General features: G+C 46.1%; 1 protein-coding gene across 2 annotated transcripts in view; it reads left to right on the top strand.

Annotated features, from left to right (window-relative positions):
* Positions 1-454: 454 nt before the first annotated feature.
* The window catches only part of IHH (Indian hedgehog signaling molecule), a 166,927-nt gene continuing 148,510 nt past the window's right edge, over positions 455-18,871 (top strand). The window contains exon 1 of one of the 2 annotated variants that reach the window (XM_077447877.1): positions 455-1,241. In XM_077447877.1, coding sequence (XP_077304003.1) covers positions 942-1,241 — 300 coding nt within the window. In that variant the 5' untranslated portion in view covers positions 455-941. The remainder of the gene's footprint in view (positions 1,242-18,871) is intronic. The other variant, XM_077447876.1, reaches the window with a different exon arrangement.

The raw sequence follows: 18,871 nt of genomic DNA, 5'->3' as shown, positions 1-18,871 counted from the left end.
TTAGGACGGGGACAGGGTGTCAGTATAGGGACAGGGTGTCATAGTGACAGGGGCAGCGTGGCAGTATAGGGACAGGGTGGCATAGAGACAGGACAGGGACAGAGTGGCAATATAGGGACAGGGCAGGGTGGCACTATAAGGACAGAATGGCAGTATGGACAGGACAATGTGGCACTAAAAGGACAGAGTGGCAGTATGGACAGGACAGGGTGGCAGTGTAAGGACAGGACAGGGTGGCACTATAAGGACAGAGTGGCAGTGTGGACAGGTCAGGGTGGCACTATAAAGACAGGGTGGTACAATAAGGACAGAGTGGCAGTATGGACTGGACAGGGTGGCACTATAAGGACAGGATGGCACTATAAGGACAGGACAAGGTGGCACTATAAGGATAGAGTGGCAGTACATGGACAGGAGAAGGCGGCACTATAAGGAAGGACAAGGTGGCAGTATAGGGACAGGATATCGGGACTGGGAGGAATTGTCGGGCTCGGTGACAGCTCAGTCCCAGCACATGACAGTCCGGAGATCAGGTCCCTCCACTGGGTGATGGGACCGGAGACTGAGAGCCGCCCGGGGTGGCAGCCTTGTCGTGTCATAAAGTGGGCGTGAAGTGAGTGTGAGCTCCGCAGTCCCGGTATAAAGCACCCCCCCTCCTCCCCTTCTGCCATCTATGTGCCAAAACAAACCGCCTTTCCTATTTATTGGGCGGCCAGCGCCGGGAGCGGACACACTCAGCAACACCCGACAGGCGGCGGAGCGCTGCACCGAGCATCCCGGGAGAGGAGAGCCGGTGCCGGGAGCGGTGACAGAGCCGTGGAGTGCCGGGACAGGGACTGGAGGGGACGCACACCTGTGATCGCACAGACGGAGGGTCGTCCCCCCCGGTGCCGGCGGATGGAGCTCCCGTGATCCGCAGCCCCAGGGAGCCCGGACGCCCCATGCAGCTGCCCTCGATCGTGCTGCTGCTCTGCGGCGCTTTGCTGCTCCTCAGCCCGGCGGTGCGAGGCTGCGGGCCGGGCAGGGTGGTGGGCAGGAGGCGAAGACCGACCAAGCTCACCCCGCTCTCCTACAAGCAGTTCAGCCCCAATGTGCCCGAGAAGACCCTGGGGGCCAGCGGGAGGTACGAGGGCAAGATCGCCCGCAACTCGGAGCGCTTCAGGGAGCTCACCCCAAACTACAACGCGGACATTATCTTCAAGGACGAGGAGAACACCGGGGCGGACCGGCTCATGACACAGGTGAGGGGTCCGGTGAGGAGGTGAGGGGCTAGGATATGGGACAGGTAAGGAGGTCAGGGGTTGGGGTATGGGACAGGTGAGGAGCTCAGGGGTTGTTATATGGGACAGGTAAGGAGTTCAAGGGTTGGGATATGGGACAGGTAAGGAGGTCAGGGGTTGGGATATGGGACAGGTAAGGAGGTCAGGGGCTGGGGTATGGGACAGGTAAGGAGGTCAGGGGTTGGGGTATGGGACAGGTAAGGAGGTCAGGGGTTGGGATATGGGACAGGTAAGGAGGTCAGGGGTTGGGATATGGGACAGGTAAGGAGGTAAGGGGTTGGGATATGGGACAGGTAAGGCGGTCAGGGTCTGGGGTATGGGACAGGTAAGGAGGTCAGGGGTTGGGATATGGGACAGGTAAGGAGGTCAGGGGTTGGGATATGGGACAGGTAAGGAGGTCAGGAGCTGGGGTATGGGACAGGTAAGGAGGTCAGGGGCTGGGGTATGGGACAGGTAAGGAGGTCAGGAGTTGGGGTATGGGACAGGTGAGGAGCTCAGGGGTTGTTATATGGGACAGGTAAGGAGTTCAGGGGTTGGGATATGGGACAGGTAAGGAGGTCAGGGTCTGGGGTATGGGACAGGTAAGGAGGTCAGGGGTTGGGATATGGGACAGGTAAGGAGGTCAGGGTCTGGGGTATGGGACAGGTAAGGAGGTCAGGGGTTGGGATATGGGACAGGTAAGGAGGTCAGGGGTTGGGATATGGGACAGGTAAGGAGGTCAGGGGTTGGGGTATGGGACAGGTAAGGAGGTCAGGGGTTGGGGTATGGGACAGGTAAGGAGGTCAGGGGTTGGGGTATGGGACAGGTAAGGAGGTCAGGGGTTGGGGTATGGGACAGGTAAGGAGTTCAGGGGTTGGGGTATGGGACAGGTAAGGAGGTCATGGGTTGGGGTATGGGACAGGTGAGCTCAGGGGTTGTTATATGGGACAGGTAAGGAGGTCAGGGGTTGGGGTATGGGACAGGTGAGGAGCTCAGAGGTTGGGGTATGGGACAGGTCAGGAGCTCAGGTGTTGGGGTATGGGACAGGTAAGGAGGTCAGGGGTTGGGGTATGGGACAGGTGAGGAGCTCAGGGGCTAGAATATGGGACAGGTAAGGAGGTCAGGGGTTGGGGTATGGGACAGGTGAGGAGCTCAGAGGTTGGGGTATGGGACAGGTCAGGAGCTCAGGTGTTGGGGTATGGGACAGGTAAGGAGGTCAGGGGTTGGGGTATGGGACAGGTGAGGGGCTCAGGGGTTGGGGTTTGGGATAGGTGAGGAGTTCAGGGGCTGAAACAGGTGAGTAACTCAGGGGTTGGAGCATGGGACAGGTGTGAAGCTCAGGGGTTGAGCCCAAGAGTTGGGATATGGGACAGGTGAGGAGCTTAGGGATTGGGGTATGGAATAGGTGAGGAGCGCAAGAGTTGGGGTATGGGACAGGGGAGGAGCTTAGGGGTTGGCGTATGGCACAGGTGAGGAGCTCAGGGATTGGGGTATGGGATAGGTGAGGGGCCCAGGGGTATGGGACAGGTGAGGAGCTCAGGGATTTGGGTATGGGACAGGCAAGGTGTCCAGGGGCATGGGACAGATGAGGGGGCCAGAGTTTGGTGCATTGGACAGGTGAGGAGACCAGGGGTTGTGATATGGGACAGGTGAGGGGCCCAGGGGTTGGGGTATGGGACAGGTGAGGGGCCCAGGGGTTGGTGTATGGGACAGGTAAAGGGCCCAGGTGTGAGAGTAGGAAACAGGTGAGGGGCCCAATGGTTGGGGGTAAGGGAAAGGTGAGAGGGCTAAAAAGTAGAATCATGGTACAGGTTAGGGGCAATGGTTGGGTTATTACTTAGGTGGGGGGCCCAGTGTGGGATTATGACACAGGTGGAGAACCAAAGGTGGAATCAAGACACAGTTGAGGGCATACAGATGGAATTGTAACACCAGTGAGGGGCTAAAGGTGTGATGTCTTAAGTGAGTAAATGATGAAGGTGGGCTCATGGAACAAATGAAGGGATGATGTTTTGATTATGGCACAGGTATGGAAGAAGAAGATAAAGGTGGGATGATGGCACAGGTGAGAAGTTAGCCCTGGGGTGATGGCACAGATAAAGGAATGAAGCTTGGATGATGAGACAGGTGAGGGTAGGAAGGTGGAATGATGGCATAGGTGAGATGATAAAGGTGGGCTGCTGACACAGGTGATGGTATGAGTGTGGGATGATGGCATAGAAGGGAAAATTAAGGTGGGATGATGGCACAGGTGAGATGATGAAGGTGAGACTATGGCACATATGATTTGATAAAGGTGGGATGACGGTCCAGGTGCGATGATAAAGGCTGGAGGATGGCACAGATTGGAAGATAAAGGTGGGATGATGGCACGGGTGAGGGGATGAGCGTGGAATGATGGCACCAGTGAGAAACTAAAGATGGGACAAGGGCACAGGTGAGGGAATGAAGATGGGATGATGGCACAAGTGAGGGGATGAAGGTGGGATGATGGCACAGGGGAAAAGTTGATGGCACCAATGAGAAACTGAAAGTGGGATGATGGCCACTGGTGAGATGTTGAAGTTGTTAATGATGTCATAGGTGAGGATATACAGATAACTACATGACAGTAGTAACGAAGTAAAAAGAATGAAGTGATGTCAAAGCTGAGAAAGAGGAAACCAAGAGGATAAGTTGCTAAAAATAGAGCTTGTACTGGTACAGATAAGGGTATATAGGAAAAAATATTAGTAGTATGATATTGGTATATAGGTAGTGTGATATTGATATATTGGTAAAGTGATTGGTAGTGTGATTGTGGTATATAAGTAGTGTGATGATGGTATGTAGGTATTGTCAATATGGTATGTATGTAGTGTGATTGTGGTGTATTGCTAGTGTGATGGTGCTATATAGGTGATATGATGGTGGTATATAGTTTAGTGTGATGGTGATGTACAGTTGTGTGATGGGAGTATATAGGTAGTGAGGTGGTGATGTATGGGTACTGTGATGGTGGTGTATAGGTACTGTGATGGTGAAATATGGGTACTGTGATGGTGGTGTATGGCTACTGTGATGGTGATACATGGGTACTGTGAAGGTGGTATATAGGTACTGTGATGGTGATATATGGCTACTGTGATGGTGATACATGGGTAATGTGATGGTGGTGTATAGGTACTGTGATGGTGATATATGGGTACTGTGAAGGTGGTATATAGGTACTGTAATGGTGATATGGGTACTGTGAAGGTGGTATATAGGTACTGTGATGGTGATATATGGCTACTGTGATGGTGATATATGGCTACTGTGATGGTGATATATGGCTACTGTAATGGTGATACATGGGTACTGTGATGGTGGTGTATAGGTACTGTGATGGTAATATATGGGTACTGTGAAGGTGGTATATAGGTACTGTGATGGTGATATATGGGTACTGTGATGGTGATGTATATGTACTGTGACGGTGATATGTAGGCTCTGTGATGGTGGTATATGGGTACTGTGATGGTGGTATATAGGTATTGTGATGGTGATATATGTGTACTGTGATGGTGATATATGTGTACTGTGATGGTGATATATGGGTACTGTGATGGTGGTGTATAAATACTGTGATGGTGGTATATAGGTAGATTGACCATGTACTTTTAATCTGTGCTTTGCTACAAGTGGAAATAACGCTCTCAGCTTTGGGCAGGTGATAAGGGCAGCAGATGACTTATAACAGCAGAGTAGATGGGATGAGGGGAGTGAGCAGGATGAAGAGCGATGAGGGTCATGTATCACATTTTGGAGCAACTTAAGGGCTGCCCTCCATTGCAATGCTTGTAGGATGAATAAAGGAAAGGCTTTTATGATACTGGTCATTAGGCAGAAGGCAGCCTTGTGACATTCTCGTCTGATTTACTACCGACGTGTAAATATACAATAACATGCAGCGATTGTTCTTGCTTTTCGTTTCTGACAGTCAAGGCAAATGTTTAACTGGTTACTATGGACTACTTCATATTTGTTATTTGTAAACCATGTACAGTCTTATGACACAGGTTTATGGTTGAAGGATTTCGACTGCTTCTTGGATAGGTGTGGTGCACATTAGAATGAACAAAGGGCATAGACAAGGTGATCGGAATACTGCATTGTGTCCAGGGGAGGCCAAACCGGACAGGTGACCGGTCATAGATAAAAAAAAAAAACATAAAACATGTATGATTATTAATGCAAGATCAGTCCAATGGCACTGAGATTGGTTAGCTGAACAACCTTTAAGCACTTCAAGTCTATGTCCAGCCCAAAGCTTTTTTTTAATAGAGCGATGAAGGATTATGCCGCGTACACACGACTGGACTTTCCAGCAGACTAGGTCCGATGGTCTTCCCGACTGACTTTTCGGCGGAGTTCCAACGGACTTTCCGAACGAACGGACTTGGCCACACACAATCACACCAAAGTCCGACGGATTCAAACCTGATGACGTACGACCGGACTAGAATAAGGAAGTTCATAGCCAGTAGCCAATAGCTGCCCTAGCGTCGGTTTTCGTCCGTTGGACTAGCATACACACGAACTGATTTTTCGACCGGACTCGAGTCTGTCGGAAGGATTTGAAACATGTTTTAAATCTAAAGTCCGTCTGATTTTTAGACAGCAAAGGTCTGATGAAGCCCACACACGATCGAATTGTCCGGCGGATTCATTCTTTGTTGTCAAAAAGTCCGGTGGTGTGTACACAGCATTAGACCTCTTGTAAGGTTATTATTGCTATCCAGATTAACTGCAACTTCATGTCCTGCTTCCATTTTTTTTTTTTTTGCTTAATTGAATAAGCTGAAGTTAGAAGCTGATTGGTCACCATGCACAGCTACACCAGATTTTTCATCCGTCAGTTTTGGTAAATCAGCTCCAGGAAGCTCCAGTGCGTCGCATTGATGCACTTTTATTTTTTGCACATTAACATGCGTTACTTCAAGGCACTCCATTGGAAAGAACGGGCAACTGATGCAATAGAATGGTCCGAAAATTGGGAATACACATTTATTTTTTCACACATCTCATTATAATGTGCAGTATTGTGTTACCAATGTGTTGTTTCATATGCATGTGCTAATGCACCACAATAAAAACAGAAAATTGTTTCATACTTACTATCACTATCACTACATACTATCCCATGGCAGCATACCTGTGACAAGCTCCGCCTTGGCTTCTCCCTCAGGACCAGTGAATATTATAAAAGAAAAGGATTAGTGCACTCCCAGCATTCTACGTAATATAGCATACCGAGGGTGGGATTGTATGCCGCCATGGATAGGCACCAGGAAAAGAAAATTACGGTAAGTATGAAACAATTTTCAGTTTTCCTGGTGCCTCCATGGCAGCATACCTGTGACAAATAGCTAGCTGAAATGGGTGGGACGATGCATAGTAAAAGATTTATTTGGAAAAATAATTTAAAATAGGCAAATGCCGTCCTGATAGCCTGCCTGCCAGTTTCTACAGATGAGAAAGCTGCCGGGTCTACTCTGTAACGTCTTGTAAATGCATGTTGGGATGACAATGATGCAGAAGGTGAAAACACTAATAAGAGAAAAGAAAAATTCTGCACCTCCCCCCCCCCCCCCCCCCTGAATAATGTCATAAAAATTTAACGTATCCCTCATAAACTGAGTTTTCTAGGCAGCAAGAACTAGAATGATAACTCAATCATGATGACCATGATGCTATCCTTTAAATCGTTTTGATGGATACGTCTGCTCTGGCCATCCAAGAAGCAGAAAACAACCGGGTGGCATACAGCCCAACTGAAGAGGGGGTTCCGGTCCCCTCTCCCCATACACCTTCTTAACCAACTTGATTATCCATGAAACTATTGTACTAGAGCAGGGATCTGCAAACTATGACTCCCAAGCTGCAGCAGAACCACAAGTCCCATGAGTTATTGTAAAGCTCTGATATTCATAGACATGACTAGGCATGATGGATACTGCAGTTCCATGAATGGCCAGAGGGCCCCAGATTATGCTTCTTTGCCCTTGTCTTTTTTGTTTGTTTTTTGGAGTATTACAAATTAGATGAAAGTCTGAAGGGAATTGTGGCTTGAAGATAGTGTCTTAGTACCGACGTAATATCGTCTTCGTGAAGAAGGTCAAAATTGGATCTAAAAAGATTGGCAGGGCCCAAGGATCGGAGATAGTAGGGAAATAGGAGAATTTAGCGATGAATCCATGTACCGTTCTAAGTTCCACGCTATCCCAGTACAAAAAATATTATTGTCTTCTGATCCCAGAGCCTGAAGTTCTGATACTCCCCAGCCTGATGCCATTGCCACAAAAGAAAAATAATTTCCAAGTGAGATTCCACAAGGATGCTGAATAAAATGGGGCAAAAGGCTTTTTGGATAAGGGCTCCAGAGTGATAGAGAGATCCCAAGTGGGAAAGATTTGTTTTAATGGGTGGGCTTATCTTCTTGACTGTCTTGAAGAATTTGATTATTAATCTCTTGTTGTCACAGCAGAGATTGCCACCAACTGTACCTTTAAATTGCTTAATCCTAATCCTAAATCAAGGTCTGTCAAGGAGTTGGGTACATCAGGATTGAAGTTTTGCCGTTCACAAAAGATCTAAACTTATTCCAAACCTTGTCACACGTATTGTTCATTGAAGGCTCCTGTGCTTTGAGCAGAGTTGAAATAACTCTGGAGGAACATCCTAATGATTAAAGCCTCTGGTTTAACATTCTAATGTGAAGGTTCAATCTGTGAGGATTCTGATGGGTGCGATGCTTGAAGAAAGGGTATCAGAGGAATATTTACTGGAGGCTGGACATTAAGAAATATTGCCCTAGGGAATCATGGGTCTCCCTGCAAATATGACAGGACTGTTATCACAGTTTATTGTTGATATTGCAAGTTTTTTCGAGAGAATTTGAGATAGGAGGCCTAAATTAGATTGCATGCCCAAGGGCTTGACAGGGCATCTATTGTTTCTGCCCAAGGGTGAGGTAGATGTGAAATAAACCTCCGCAGCATGGTATTGCTTGCTGTAGAAAAAGGATGCAGTTTAGGAAAGGTCCACTGGCCCACAATCCAACTGAATAACTTCAAATGTAGGGACCATTTGTTGGGATCCAGGAATCCTTGGGATAGGTGATCGGCATCTGTGTTTAAGTGGGCTGGAAGATAGACTACTCTAAGGTCCTTCAGCTTCCCCTCTGCCCAAATGAAGATGGGTTCCACTTCCCTTAATACCCTGTTTCCCCAAAAATAAGACCTAGCCTGATTGTTGGTGATGGCTGCAATATAAGCCCTACCTCCCAAATAAGCCCTGCCCTGTTTCCCTGAAAATAAGCTCTACCCTGAAAATAAACCTACTAGGACTTTAACTATGGCTTATATTGCAGCTATCACCGACAATCACACTAAGTCTTATTTTCGGGGAAACAGGGTAAGGAACTGTTGGTTCCGCCTTGGTGATGTATGTATGATATTGCAGCTCCATTGTCTATCCGAAATTAGAACTGATTTGTCTTTGATCTTAGAGAGCAAATGCTGCTGATGCGAAATAAGCCGTCTGGATTTTCAGGATATTCATGATGATGTCTTCCACATTGAACGCCCATCTCTCTTGAACCAACATCAGGTTGCAATGTGCCTCCTAGCCTATTGCATTGGCGTCTGTGGTAACTGTGGTCCAGAAGACATGCCTTAATGGACGTGGCTTTACAGGCATCAGGGGCGTTGCTAGGTCTGCAAAAGATGAACCGACTGAGGTCTTTGCACCTCAAGTCGCATTAAAGTGGGACCAAAGTAGTGCAGGGACTACTCTGAAGTCGCTGCGACTTGAAATCACACAGATAAATGGTACTCATTGGAAATCATGGGGTACGACTTGTCATGCAACTTTGCAGTCCCAAGTCGCATGACAAGTCGCACTAGTGGAAACCAAGCCGATAGAAGGAAACCTGTTTCTTTAGAAATGGGAAGTACATCTTTTGACTACTCAGATGTAGTGTCGGCTTTCTCCCAGCCAATAGCTGGCTTTAAAGCCTGGACATAGGGCTGAACTAGGAAAAAGTTGAAGACTGAATCTGCATTCACACCTCAGCGTAGCGTTTTTGTGCGTTTTTACCGGCGTTTTGTCGCGCATATTCGTGCGTTTGCATACAGCGTTTTCCGGCGTTTTTTAACTTCTGCGTTTTTTTTTCAGCCAATAGGAAAAATATTCATCTCTTTTTTCATCTGCTTCCTGGGTACTGTACTTGGTTATTGTACTTCCGGTTCAGCATTGTGCTCCCTGCTCCATATCTAGAACTAGATATGGAGCTAGAACGCTGGCAAAGCGCCGCTGCAGCGGTGCTTTGTGTGCGATTGCGGCCCTTTGCCAGCGTTCTAGCGGCCGCTAGCAGGGCGGTTTTAACCCCTGCTAGCGGCTGAAAAAGGGTTAATGCATCGGTGCTTTGTGTGCGATTTTAACCCTTTTTGGCCGCTAGCGGGGGTTAAAACCGCCCTGCTAGCGGCCGCTAGAACGCTGACAAAGCGCCGCTGCAGCGGTGGTTTGTGTGCGATTTTAACCCTTTTTCGGCCGCTAGCAGGGGTTAAAACCGCCCTGCTAGTGGCCACTAGAACGCTGACAAAGCGCCGCTGCAGCGGTGCTTTTTGTGCGATTTTAACCCTTTTTTGGCCGCTAGCGGGACTCACCCCTTTTTCGGCCGCTAGCGGGACTCACACTCACACCGCAGTCTGCCACACCACTACACCGATCTTGGTAATGAGCCTCTGACAGCCGCGTCCAATCATGGCTGATCACGATGTAAACAGGAAGAGCTGATCAGCGGCTCTCCTGACGGTGGGGGGGGTCTGCGCTGATTGTTTATCAGCGCAGCCCCCCCTCGGATGCCCACACTGGACCACCAGGGAAGCCGCCAGGACCACCAGGGAAGCACATAACATGTGGATGGCCAGGTACATCCCCTATGGCCATCCACATGTGCAAATGAATGCCAAATCTGTGCCAATCAGTGCCCACATATGGGCACTGACTGGCACCATTATGTAACAGAACAATTAAGTGATGCCCAGTAGTGCCACCCATCAGTGTCCATCAGTGCCACCTATCAGTGCCCATCTGTGCCCATCCATGCCCACCTATCAGTGCCCACCCGTGCCACCTCAGTGCTACCCATAAGTGCCACCCATAAGTACCCATCAGTGCCACCTACGAGTGTCCATCAGTGCCACCTATGAGTGCCCACCAGTGCCGCATACCAGTGCCACCTATCAGTGCACATCAGTGCCGCCTATCAGTGCCCATCAGTGCCTCCTATCAGTGCCCATCATCAGTGCCACCACATTGGTGCCACCTCATCGGTGCCCATGAGTGCCGCCTTATCAGTGCTCGTCAGTGAAGCCATATTAGTGCTCATCATTGAAGACGAAAAAGTACTTATTTAGAAAAAAAATTAACATAAACAAAGAAAAACTATTTTTTTTTTCAAAATTTTCGGTCTTTTTTTATTTGTTGCGCAAAAAATAAAAATCACAGAGGAGATCAAATACCACCAAAAGAAAGCTCTATTTGTGGGAACAAAATGATAAAAAATGTGTTTGGGTACAGTGTAGCATGACCACGCAATTGTCATTCAAATTGCGACAGCGCTGAGAGCTGAAAATTGGCTTGGGCAGGAAGGTGTCTAAGTGCCTGGCATTGAAGTGGTTAACCTCTTCTCGCCCGCCGGCCGTCAAATGACAGCTGGGCGGTGGCGGCCCTCCAGAACGACCGCTCTCGTGCGCCCCTGGGGTTGTTAGGAAACGGTGCGACCCCGATCTGAGTAAAGAGCCGCGGCCACGAAATGAAATGGCGTTCCTTCAGAGCGCATTTGCCGGAGAAATCCCCGGCTGCTGCTCTCTAGAATATCTCCTAAGGGCCGGTTCACACTGCAGGCGCGGCGAGGCGTCTCCGACTTGCCTCGCCGCGACCTGCGGCGACCTCAGCGGCGACTTGCAGATGACTTCTGTATAGAAGTCAATGCAAGTCGCCCCCGAAGTCGCCCAGAAGTAGTACAGGAACCTTTTTTCTGAGTCGGAGCGACTCGAGTCGCTCCTCTCAGAACGGTTCCATTGTACAGAACGGGGGCGACTTGCGGGAGCGAGGCGAGTCGTGTCGCCTCGCATCGCCCGCTGTGTGAACCGGCCCTTAATGTTTCACATATAAGCTTACCTGTAGGTAAAAATCAAAACGTGGCATTTACTACCACTTTAATACAGATTTAAAGTCTACTGGACAATGTGGTCAATACACTGCGTTGATCTGAGAATATACAGATGATGAATCCTACAATGCTCCATTTGGTGCAGAACTACAAGTCGCAGCATGTCTACCATCCGAGATCCCACTATAGATGATATCAATGTATTTGCAAATGGTATTCTTTGTTCTTTTCTATATACTAAGTTATTATTTTTGGATTAGTGGCTGGTTGGGTTTATGTTCCAATCGGGTTTTGGCAGAATGGAAAACTTTACATATGTATCTCCAAATGCTATTCTTTGCTTTTTTTTTTTTATATAGACTGTGATTTTTTATACGTTGTGATTTTAGAATTATTGTTCTTTTCGGTCCTATGTTCAATCAGTCAAGGACAGCTTATGGCTCAGTAGTTTTTGTAGGACTACACATACACTACACTACACTACACGGGAGGATTGATCTGGTAGGGCTGGTTGGAGTCTTATGCATGAAGACAGGGCAGAGTGCAATGGCTTTGAAAAAGAGCATTGGCCAACAGTAACCAGCCAGACTGTATATCCTAAAAATGGTGTGACTGGTCATGGTGGACCAGTTCTTTCCTTTACTGTGCAGAGGAAATTGCCACAGCTATTATTGTGACTAAATGCTCACCAGTCTAGAGCAGGGGCTCAAACTTTTTGAACAAAGGGCCAGTTTACTGTCCTTGAAGCTTTCGAGGGGCCAGACTGTGGCCAGTGGGAGTAGAAAACACTGTGGCGTTGATGAGAACAAACAGTGCTCCATCATTGATTTTGATGGAAGGAATGGTGCCCCATTGTTTGTTTTCCACGGTAAGAATGGTACCCCATCGTTGGTGTCTATAGGAGGAATTGGTGCCCCATAGTAGGTGTCTATGAGAGCAATGGTGCCCCATCGTTGGTGTCCATAGGAGGAATGGTGCCCCATCGTTGGTGAATATGGGAGGAATGGTGATACACCGTTGGTGTCTATAGGAGGAATGGTGCCCCATCGTTGGTGTCTATGGGAGGAATGGTGCCCCATTGTTGGTGTCTATGGGAGGAATGGTGCTCCATCATCGGTGTCTGTGGGAGGAATGGTTGGTGCCCCATTGTTGGTGTCTATGGGAGGAATGTCACCCTATTGTTGGTGTCTATGGGAGGAATGGTGCTCCATCATCGGTGTCTGTGGGAGGAATGGTTGGTACCCCATCATTGGTGTCTTTGGGAGAAATGGTGCCCCATCGTTGGTGTCCATGGGAGGAATGGTGCCCCATCTTTGGTGTCTATGGGAGGAATGGTGCCCCATCATTGGTCTCTATGGGAGGAATGGTGCCCCATTGTTTGTGTCTATGGGAGGAATGGTGCCCCATCGTTGGTGTCTATGGGAGGAATGGTGCCCCATCTTTGGTGCCTATGGGAGGAATGGTGCTCCATCTTTGGTGCCTATGGGAGGAATGGTGCTCCATCTTTGGTGCCTATGGGAGGAATGGTGCCCCATCGTTGGTATCTATGGGAGGAATGGTGCCCCGTCATTGGTGCCTATGGGAGGAATGGTGCCCCATCATTGGTGCCTATGGGAGGAATGGTGCTCTATCGTTGGTGTCTATGGGAGGAATGGTGCCCCTGTCATTGGTGTCTGTGGGAGGAATGGTGCCCCATCATTGGTGCCAGCGGATGACATGGTGCTCTAAGGGCTGGATAAAGGCAAGAAAAGGGCCACAACCAGCACACAAACCACAGTTTGAAGACCACTGCTCTACAGTGATGACTGGAGGTGGGTCATGGCAAGTCCATGGATTTGTAGATGTCACTCTTAATAACATTACATAGTTTTGGAAAAGCTAAAAGTAATGGAATAGTCAGATTGTTGCATTGTTACACTCTTACTGGCATCTTTTTTTTTTTTGTTGCCTGTTAACACACCTTTATGTTAGCCTTTGTGTCCATGCACATATAGGCGTATTAGAAGAGGAGCATTTACAGGCTGAAAAAAAAATTTCACCAGCTCGGTCAGGAGGGGAGCTTCTGGGCAGAAAAAGCACTTGACACACCTAAACAGGTGTAAACATATCTAAGCGTGGTTAAATGTTAGATGCATGTAGCGCTTGAGCGTTCATCTATTCAAAATGCCATTAATATTCTGGCCAACCGAATAAACGCAGAATGTGGCTTTAGATTATTTTTGTTAAGATGGTTTTTCCTGCCAGGAGTAAAAGGTGTTCAAAGGAAAAATTCAAATGCCCTGTGTCTGTGCATCCTAATTGCCTTGTGCCCTAAATGATGCCTTGAAATGAACGATGTGCAGAGATTGATCATCTCCCATTGACTGATATCTCCCATTGACTGATATCTCCCATTGTAATAATTTTTTTGATATCTTTATGTACTTGGCATGATACAATTGTTGTTTGTGCTAATGAACAATTATATGAAAATGTATCCATGTATGGACTTTCGATTGATGCTTTTTTAGGTTAGAAAATAGTAACATAAAAAAAATGTTCCTATTGTTTTTTACACCTTCCCCAAAATACGTTTCAGAAATGAATCCACATTGCGTATTGTCCTGGGAAAATGATTATTGTGATTAGAACATTCAGTTAGATTTTGGGTTGTAACCTTTTTAGCCCTTGTACACACGGTCGGACATTCTGCCAACCAAATCCGTTGGATTTTGTCCGATGGATTTTGTCCGACGGATCTTGTCCGAAACTGTTGCATACACACGGTGGGACCAAGTTGTCGGAAAATCCGATCATTCAGAACGTGATGACGTAATTTCGTTACGATGGGACTAAATTCAGGCTAGTAGCCAATAGCTTTGATGTAGGAATTTGATCTGAGCATGCGTGGCACTTGATCCGATCAAAATTCTCTACACATGATCGGAGTATGTCCGATCGGACCAGTTTGTCGGAAAATATTTCCAACATGTTGGAAAATTTGGTCCAACGGAATCAGTCCGATGCATACCACACACAGTCGGATTATCCGGCAACACGGTCCGATAGGACACATTCCGACGGATTCTCCGACCATGTGTACAAGGGCTAAGAAATAGAGGGTTGCCCAGTATGTTCCCATACCTCGCTAACCCAACTGTCTATCATCATCATCATCACCAGTCCTATTACAAACAATTGTTGTCATTAGGATGTTCACTAAGATTGGGGACTCCTAACCTTTTTACAAATACAGACCTCCAATGGGTTGCCCAATATGTCCCCATACCTCCTTCACCCAACTATCATCGTGATCACCAGTCTTCTCAAAAACAATTATTGTCATTAGAATTTTCGCTCAGATCAGGAATTCCATATCCTTTCTACAAAAACAGACACCCAATTGCCAAAATGTCCCCATATCTCCTGCACCCAACTGCCTATCATCACCATTATCATCACCAGTCCTATTCAAAACAATTATTCTTATTAGTATGTTCACTTAAATCTGGGATTCTTAACCTTTTTACAAATACAGACCCCCCCCCCAATGGGTTGCCCAATATGGCCCCATACCTCCTCCACTCAACTGTCTATCATCATCATCATCAACAGTCCTATTAGGTACCAGTATGAATTCAATAGATGTCAGTGGCTCGGTTTCATTCTACACATTTCAGGTCTTGGGGAACGCCTGCTAAAAATTATTATAATAAAAATTATAATAAAAATTATTATTGCTATAACTCATGGTGTATTATATTAGTGTAGTTTTATATAATAGACTAAAGAATGTGACTTATTGAGAGTGTTTGACACTCGGCAGATCATTTTTAACACTTCTCCCTGCTCTGTACAACAACATTATTTTAGCAATAATTTTGGCATTAAATGTATATGTATTTAAAACTGAAATGTGGTGTACTCTAGTAGTAGTGGTTAGTGTAGAAGAGACACCTTACATTGGTGATCAGTGTAGACATGTCCCTTACATTAGTGGTCATTGTAGAAGAGACCCCTTTCATTAGTGGTTGGTGTAGAAGTGACCCCATACATTGGTGGTTGTTGTAGAAGAGGCTCCTTACGTTGGTGGTCGATGTAGAAAAGACCCTTTTCATTGATGGTTGGTGTAGAAGTGACCCTTTTCATTGGTTGTCAGTGTAGAAGAAACAATTTACATTGGAGGTCAGTATAGAAGAGATGCCTTACATTGGTGATCAGTGTAGACGTGTCCCTTACATTAGTGGTCATTGTAGAAGAGACCCCTTTCATTAATGGTTGGTGTAGAAGTGACCCCATACATTGGTTTTCAGTGTAGAAGAAACACTTTACATTGGAGGTCAGTATAGAAGAGACCTCTTACTTTGGTGGTTGTTGTAGAAGAGACCCCTAACATTGGTGGTTGTTGTAGAAGAGACCCCTTACATTGGTATTCAATAGAGAATAGACCCCTTACATTGGTGGTTGTTGTAGAAGAGAGCTCTTACATTGATATTTAATGTAGAGTTGACCCCTTACATTGGTGTTCAGTGTGGAAGAGATGTTTTGCACTGGTGGTCAGTGTAGAAGAGACTCCTTACATTGGTGGTCAGTAGAAAAGACTCCTTAAATTAGTGGTCAATGTAGAAGAGACCCCTTAAATTGTTGGTTGGTGTAGAAGTGACCCCAGACATTGGTTGTCAGTGTAGAGGAAACACTTTACATTGGAGGTCAGTATAGAAGAGACCCCTTACATTGATAGTTGTTGTAGAAGTGGCTCCTTACATTTGTGGTCAGTGTAGAAGAGACCCTTTTCATTTGTGGTTGATGTAGAAGTGACCCTATTCATTGGTTGTCAGTGTAGAAGAAACAATTTACATTGGAGGTCAGTATGAAAGAGACCCTTTACATTGGTATTCAATGCAGAAGAGACCCCTTACATTGGTAGTCATTGTAGAAGAGATGCTTTGCATTGGTGGTCAGTGTAGAAGAGATCCCTTAAATTGGTGGTCAGTGTAGAAGAGATGCTTTGCATTGGTGGTCAGTGTAGAAGAGATCCCTTACATTGATGATCAGTGTAGAAGAGATGCTTTGCATTGGTGGTCAGTGTAGAAGAGACCCCTTACATTGATGATCAGTGTAGAAGAGATGCTTTGCATTGGGGGTCAGTGTAGAAGAGACCCTCTACATTGATAGTTGGTGTTTACAATGGTGGTCAATAGAAAAGATCACTCACATTGGTGGTCAATGTAGAAGAGACTCCTTAATTTACTGGTCAATGTAGAAGAGACCCCATACATTGATGGTTAATGTAGAAGTGACCTCTTACATTGGTGGTTGGTGTAGAAGTGACCTCTTACATTGATTGTCAATGTAGAAGAAACATTTTACATTGGAGGTCAGTATAGAAGAGACCCCTTAAATTGGTGGCTATTGTAGAAAAGACCCCTTACATTGGTGGCCTGTGTAGAAGAGACTCTTTACATTGGTGGTCTGTGTAGAAGAGATCCATTACATAGCTGGTCAGTGATGAGTTGTCCCTTTACATTGGTTTGTAGGTGTAGAAGAGACCCTTTACATTGGTGGCCAGTAGAAAATATGCTTACATTGGTGGTCACTGTAAAAGAGGTTCCTTACATTGGTGGTCATTGTAGAAGAGGCTCCTTACATTTGTGGTCAATGTAGAAGAGACCCCTTACATTGGCTGTCAGTGTAGAAGAAACACTTTACATTGGAGGTCAGTATAGAAGAAACCCCTTACATTGGTGGTGGTTGTAGAAGAGACCCTTCACATTGGTATCCAGTGTAAAAGAGACCCCTTACATTGGTGGTCGGTGTGGAATTGTCCCCTTACATTGGTGGTCAGTGTAAGCGGAAAATCAGTTTGCCATTGCTTGTTGATGAGGGAACCCCCCAGCAACCTTTGTAGGAATCCTGGCAAGAAGAGACTGTCGTAGTCTAAAGTCATTGGTGAGGAAATGAATTCACATTTTCCCGGCGATCTGTAATCAAAGTTCAGCGGCAGTAAAACAATAAGAGAGATCAGAGGGCAGAAGAGGAGAGCAGGCTCCGCCCACAGCGAGATAAACGCACATTGTGTGTAAACTGGAGGCTCTTTACACATGGAAGTACTTCTGGTAAACATCTCGTACCGGACGAGTCTTCAATGACTTCTCAAATGACTCGGACTAACTAGTAGATGATATGTTCATATTTAGAAGAGAATCCACGACTATTTCATTGTTTTTTCTCGTTTTCTGAGCTCTTGCCATCATTTGGGATGCCCTCTGACCACTTCCTTAAAACTTACCATATGCCAAAAAAAAAACAAACGCTCTGGACCCCTCATATCTGCCCATTGCGGTGCGGTAATGCACGCTCATTAAAGAGAACCTAAATAATATTCTTATTCGTAAAAAACACTCCATACACATTCACTACTTAAAGCAGAGCTCCGCCCAAATGGGATAGGGGAGCAGGTACCTGTTTTTGACAGGTACCCGCTCCCACTTCCTGGTAATATCGCCACACGACGATCTGCATCATGTCCAGACCCTCCTCCTTCCCCCTGCTGCCTTCTGGGACCTGTGTGTGTCCCAGAAGATGGTGGGACCATTCAGAAAGTGCTTGCGCATGCGCAGTAGGAAACCGGCTGTGAAGCCTGAATGCTTCACTGTCGGTTTCCCTTACTTGCAATGCACCTGAAGCTGATGGACGAATCTGCATGGGGTGCTGACATTGCGCGACCCCTGGACGGGTAAGTCTCCTTATATTATATGGTATATACAGTGCATCCCGAAAGAATTCACAGCACTTCACTTTTTCCACATTTTGTTATATTACAGCCTCATTCCAATGGGTGAAAGTGCTCACAAATAGGTGTGCCAAGCTTGTTGCATCATACTCAAAGAGACTGGAGGCTGCAATTGGTGCCAAAAGTGCTTCACCAAAGTATTGAACAAAGGCTGTGATACTTATGTACATGGGATTTTAAATATATTTTTTATTTTTAATAAATTGGCAAAGATTTCAAACAAACTTCTCTCACGTTGTCATTATGGGGTATGGTTTGCAGAATTTTAAGGGAAATAATGAATTTAATCCATTTTGGAATAAGTCTGCAACATAACAAAATGTGGAAAAAGTGAAGCGCTGTGAATACTTTCCGGATGCGCTGTATGTACAGTATATATATATATATATATATATATATATATATATATATATATATATATATATATATATTGAGATATAAATATATTGATTTATTTTTCATATATAATAATAATTTTATGTATATACTTTTTTTTCATATATATATATATTCCTCAGTAGACACAAAAGGGTGGATTTACTAAAGGCAAATAAACTGTACACTTTGGAAAGTGCAGCTGTCCTCTGCAAGTGCTCCAGAGCTTACTAAATGGGATGAAGCTTCACTGTGCACAGAATA

The sequence above is a fragment of the Lithobates pipiens genome, unplaced genomic scaffold (assembly GCF_037356315.1).
Source record: "Lithobates pipiens isolate NorthernLeopardFrog02 unplaced genomic scaffold, aLitPip1_a1.2 Scaffold_22, whole genome shotgun sequence".
NCBI lineage: Eukaryota > Metazoa > Chordata > Amphibia > Anura > Ranidae > Lithobates > Lithobates pipiens.
The sequence above is the reverse complement of the archived record's forward strand: the minus strand, read 5'-3'. Positions and strand labels throughout refer to the sequence as shown.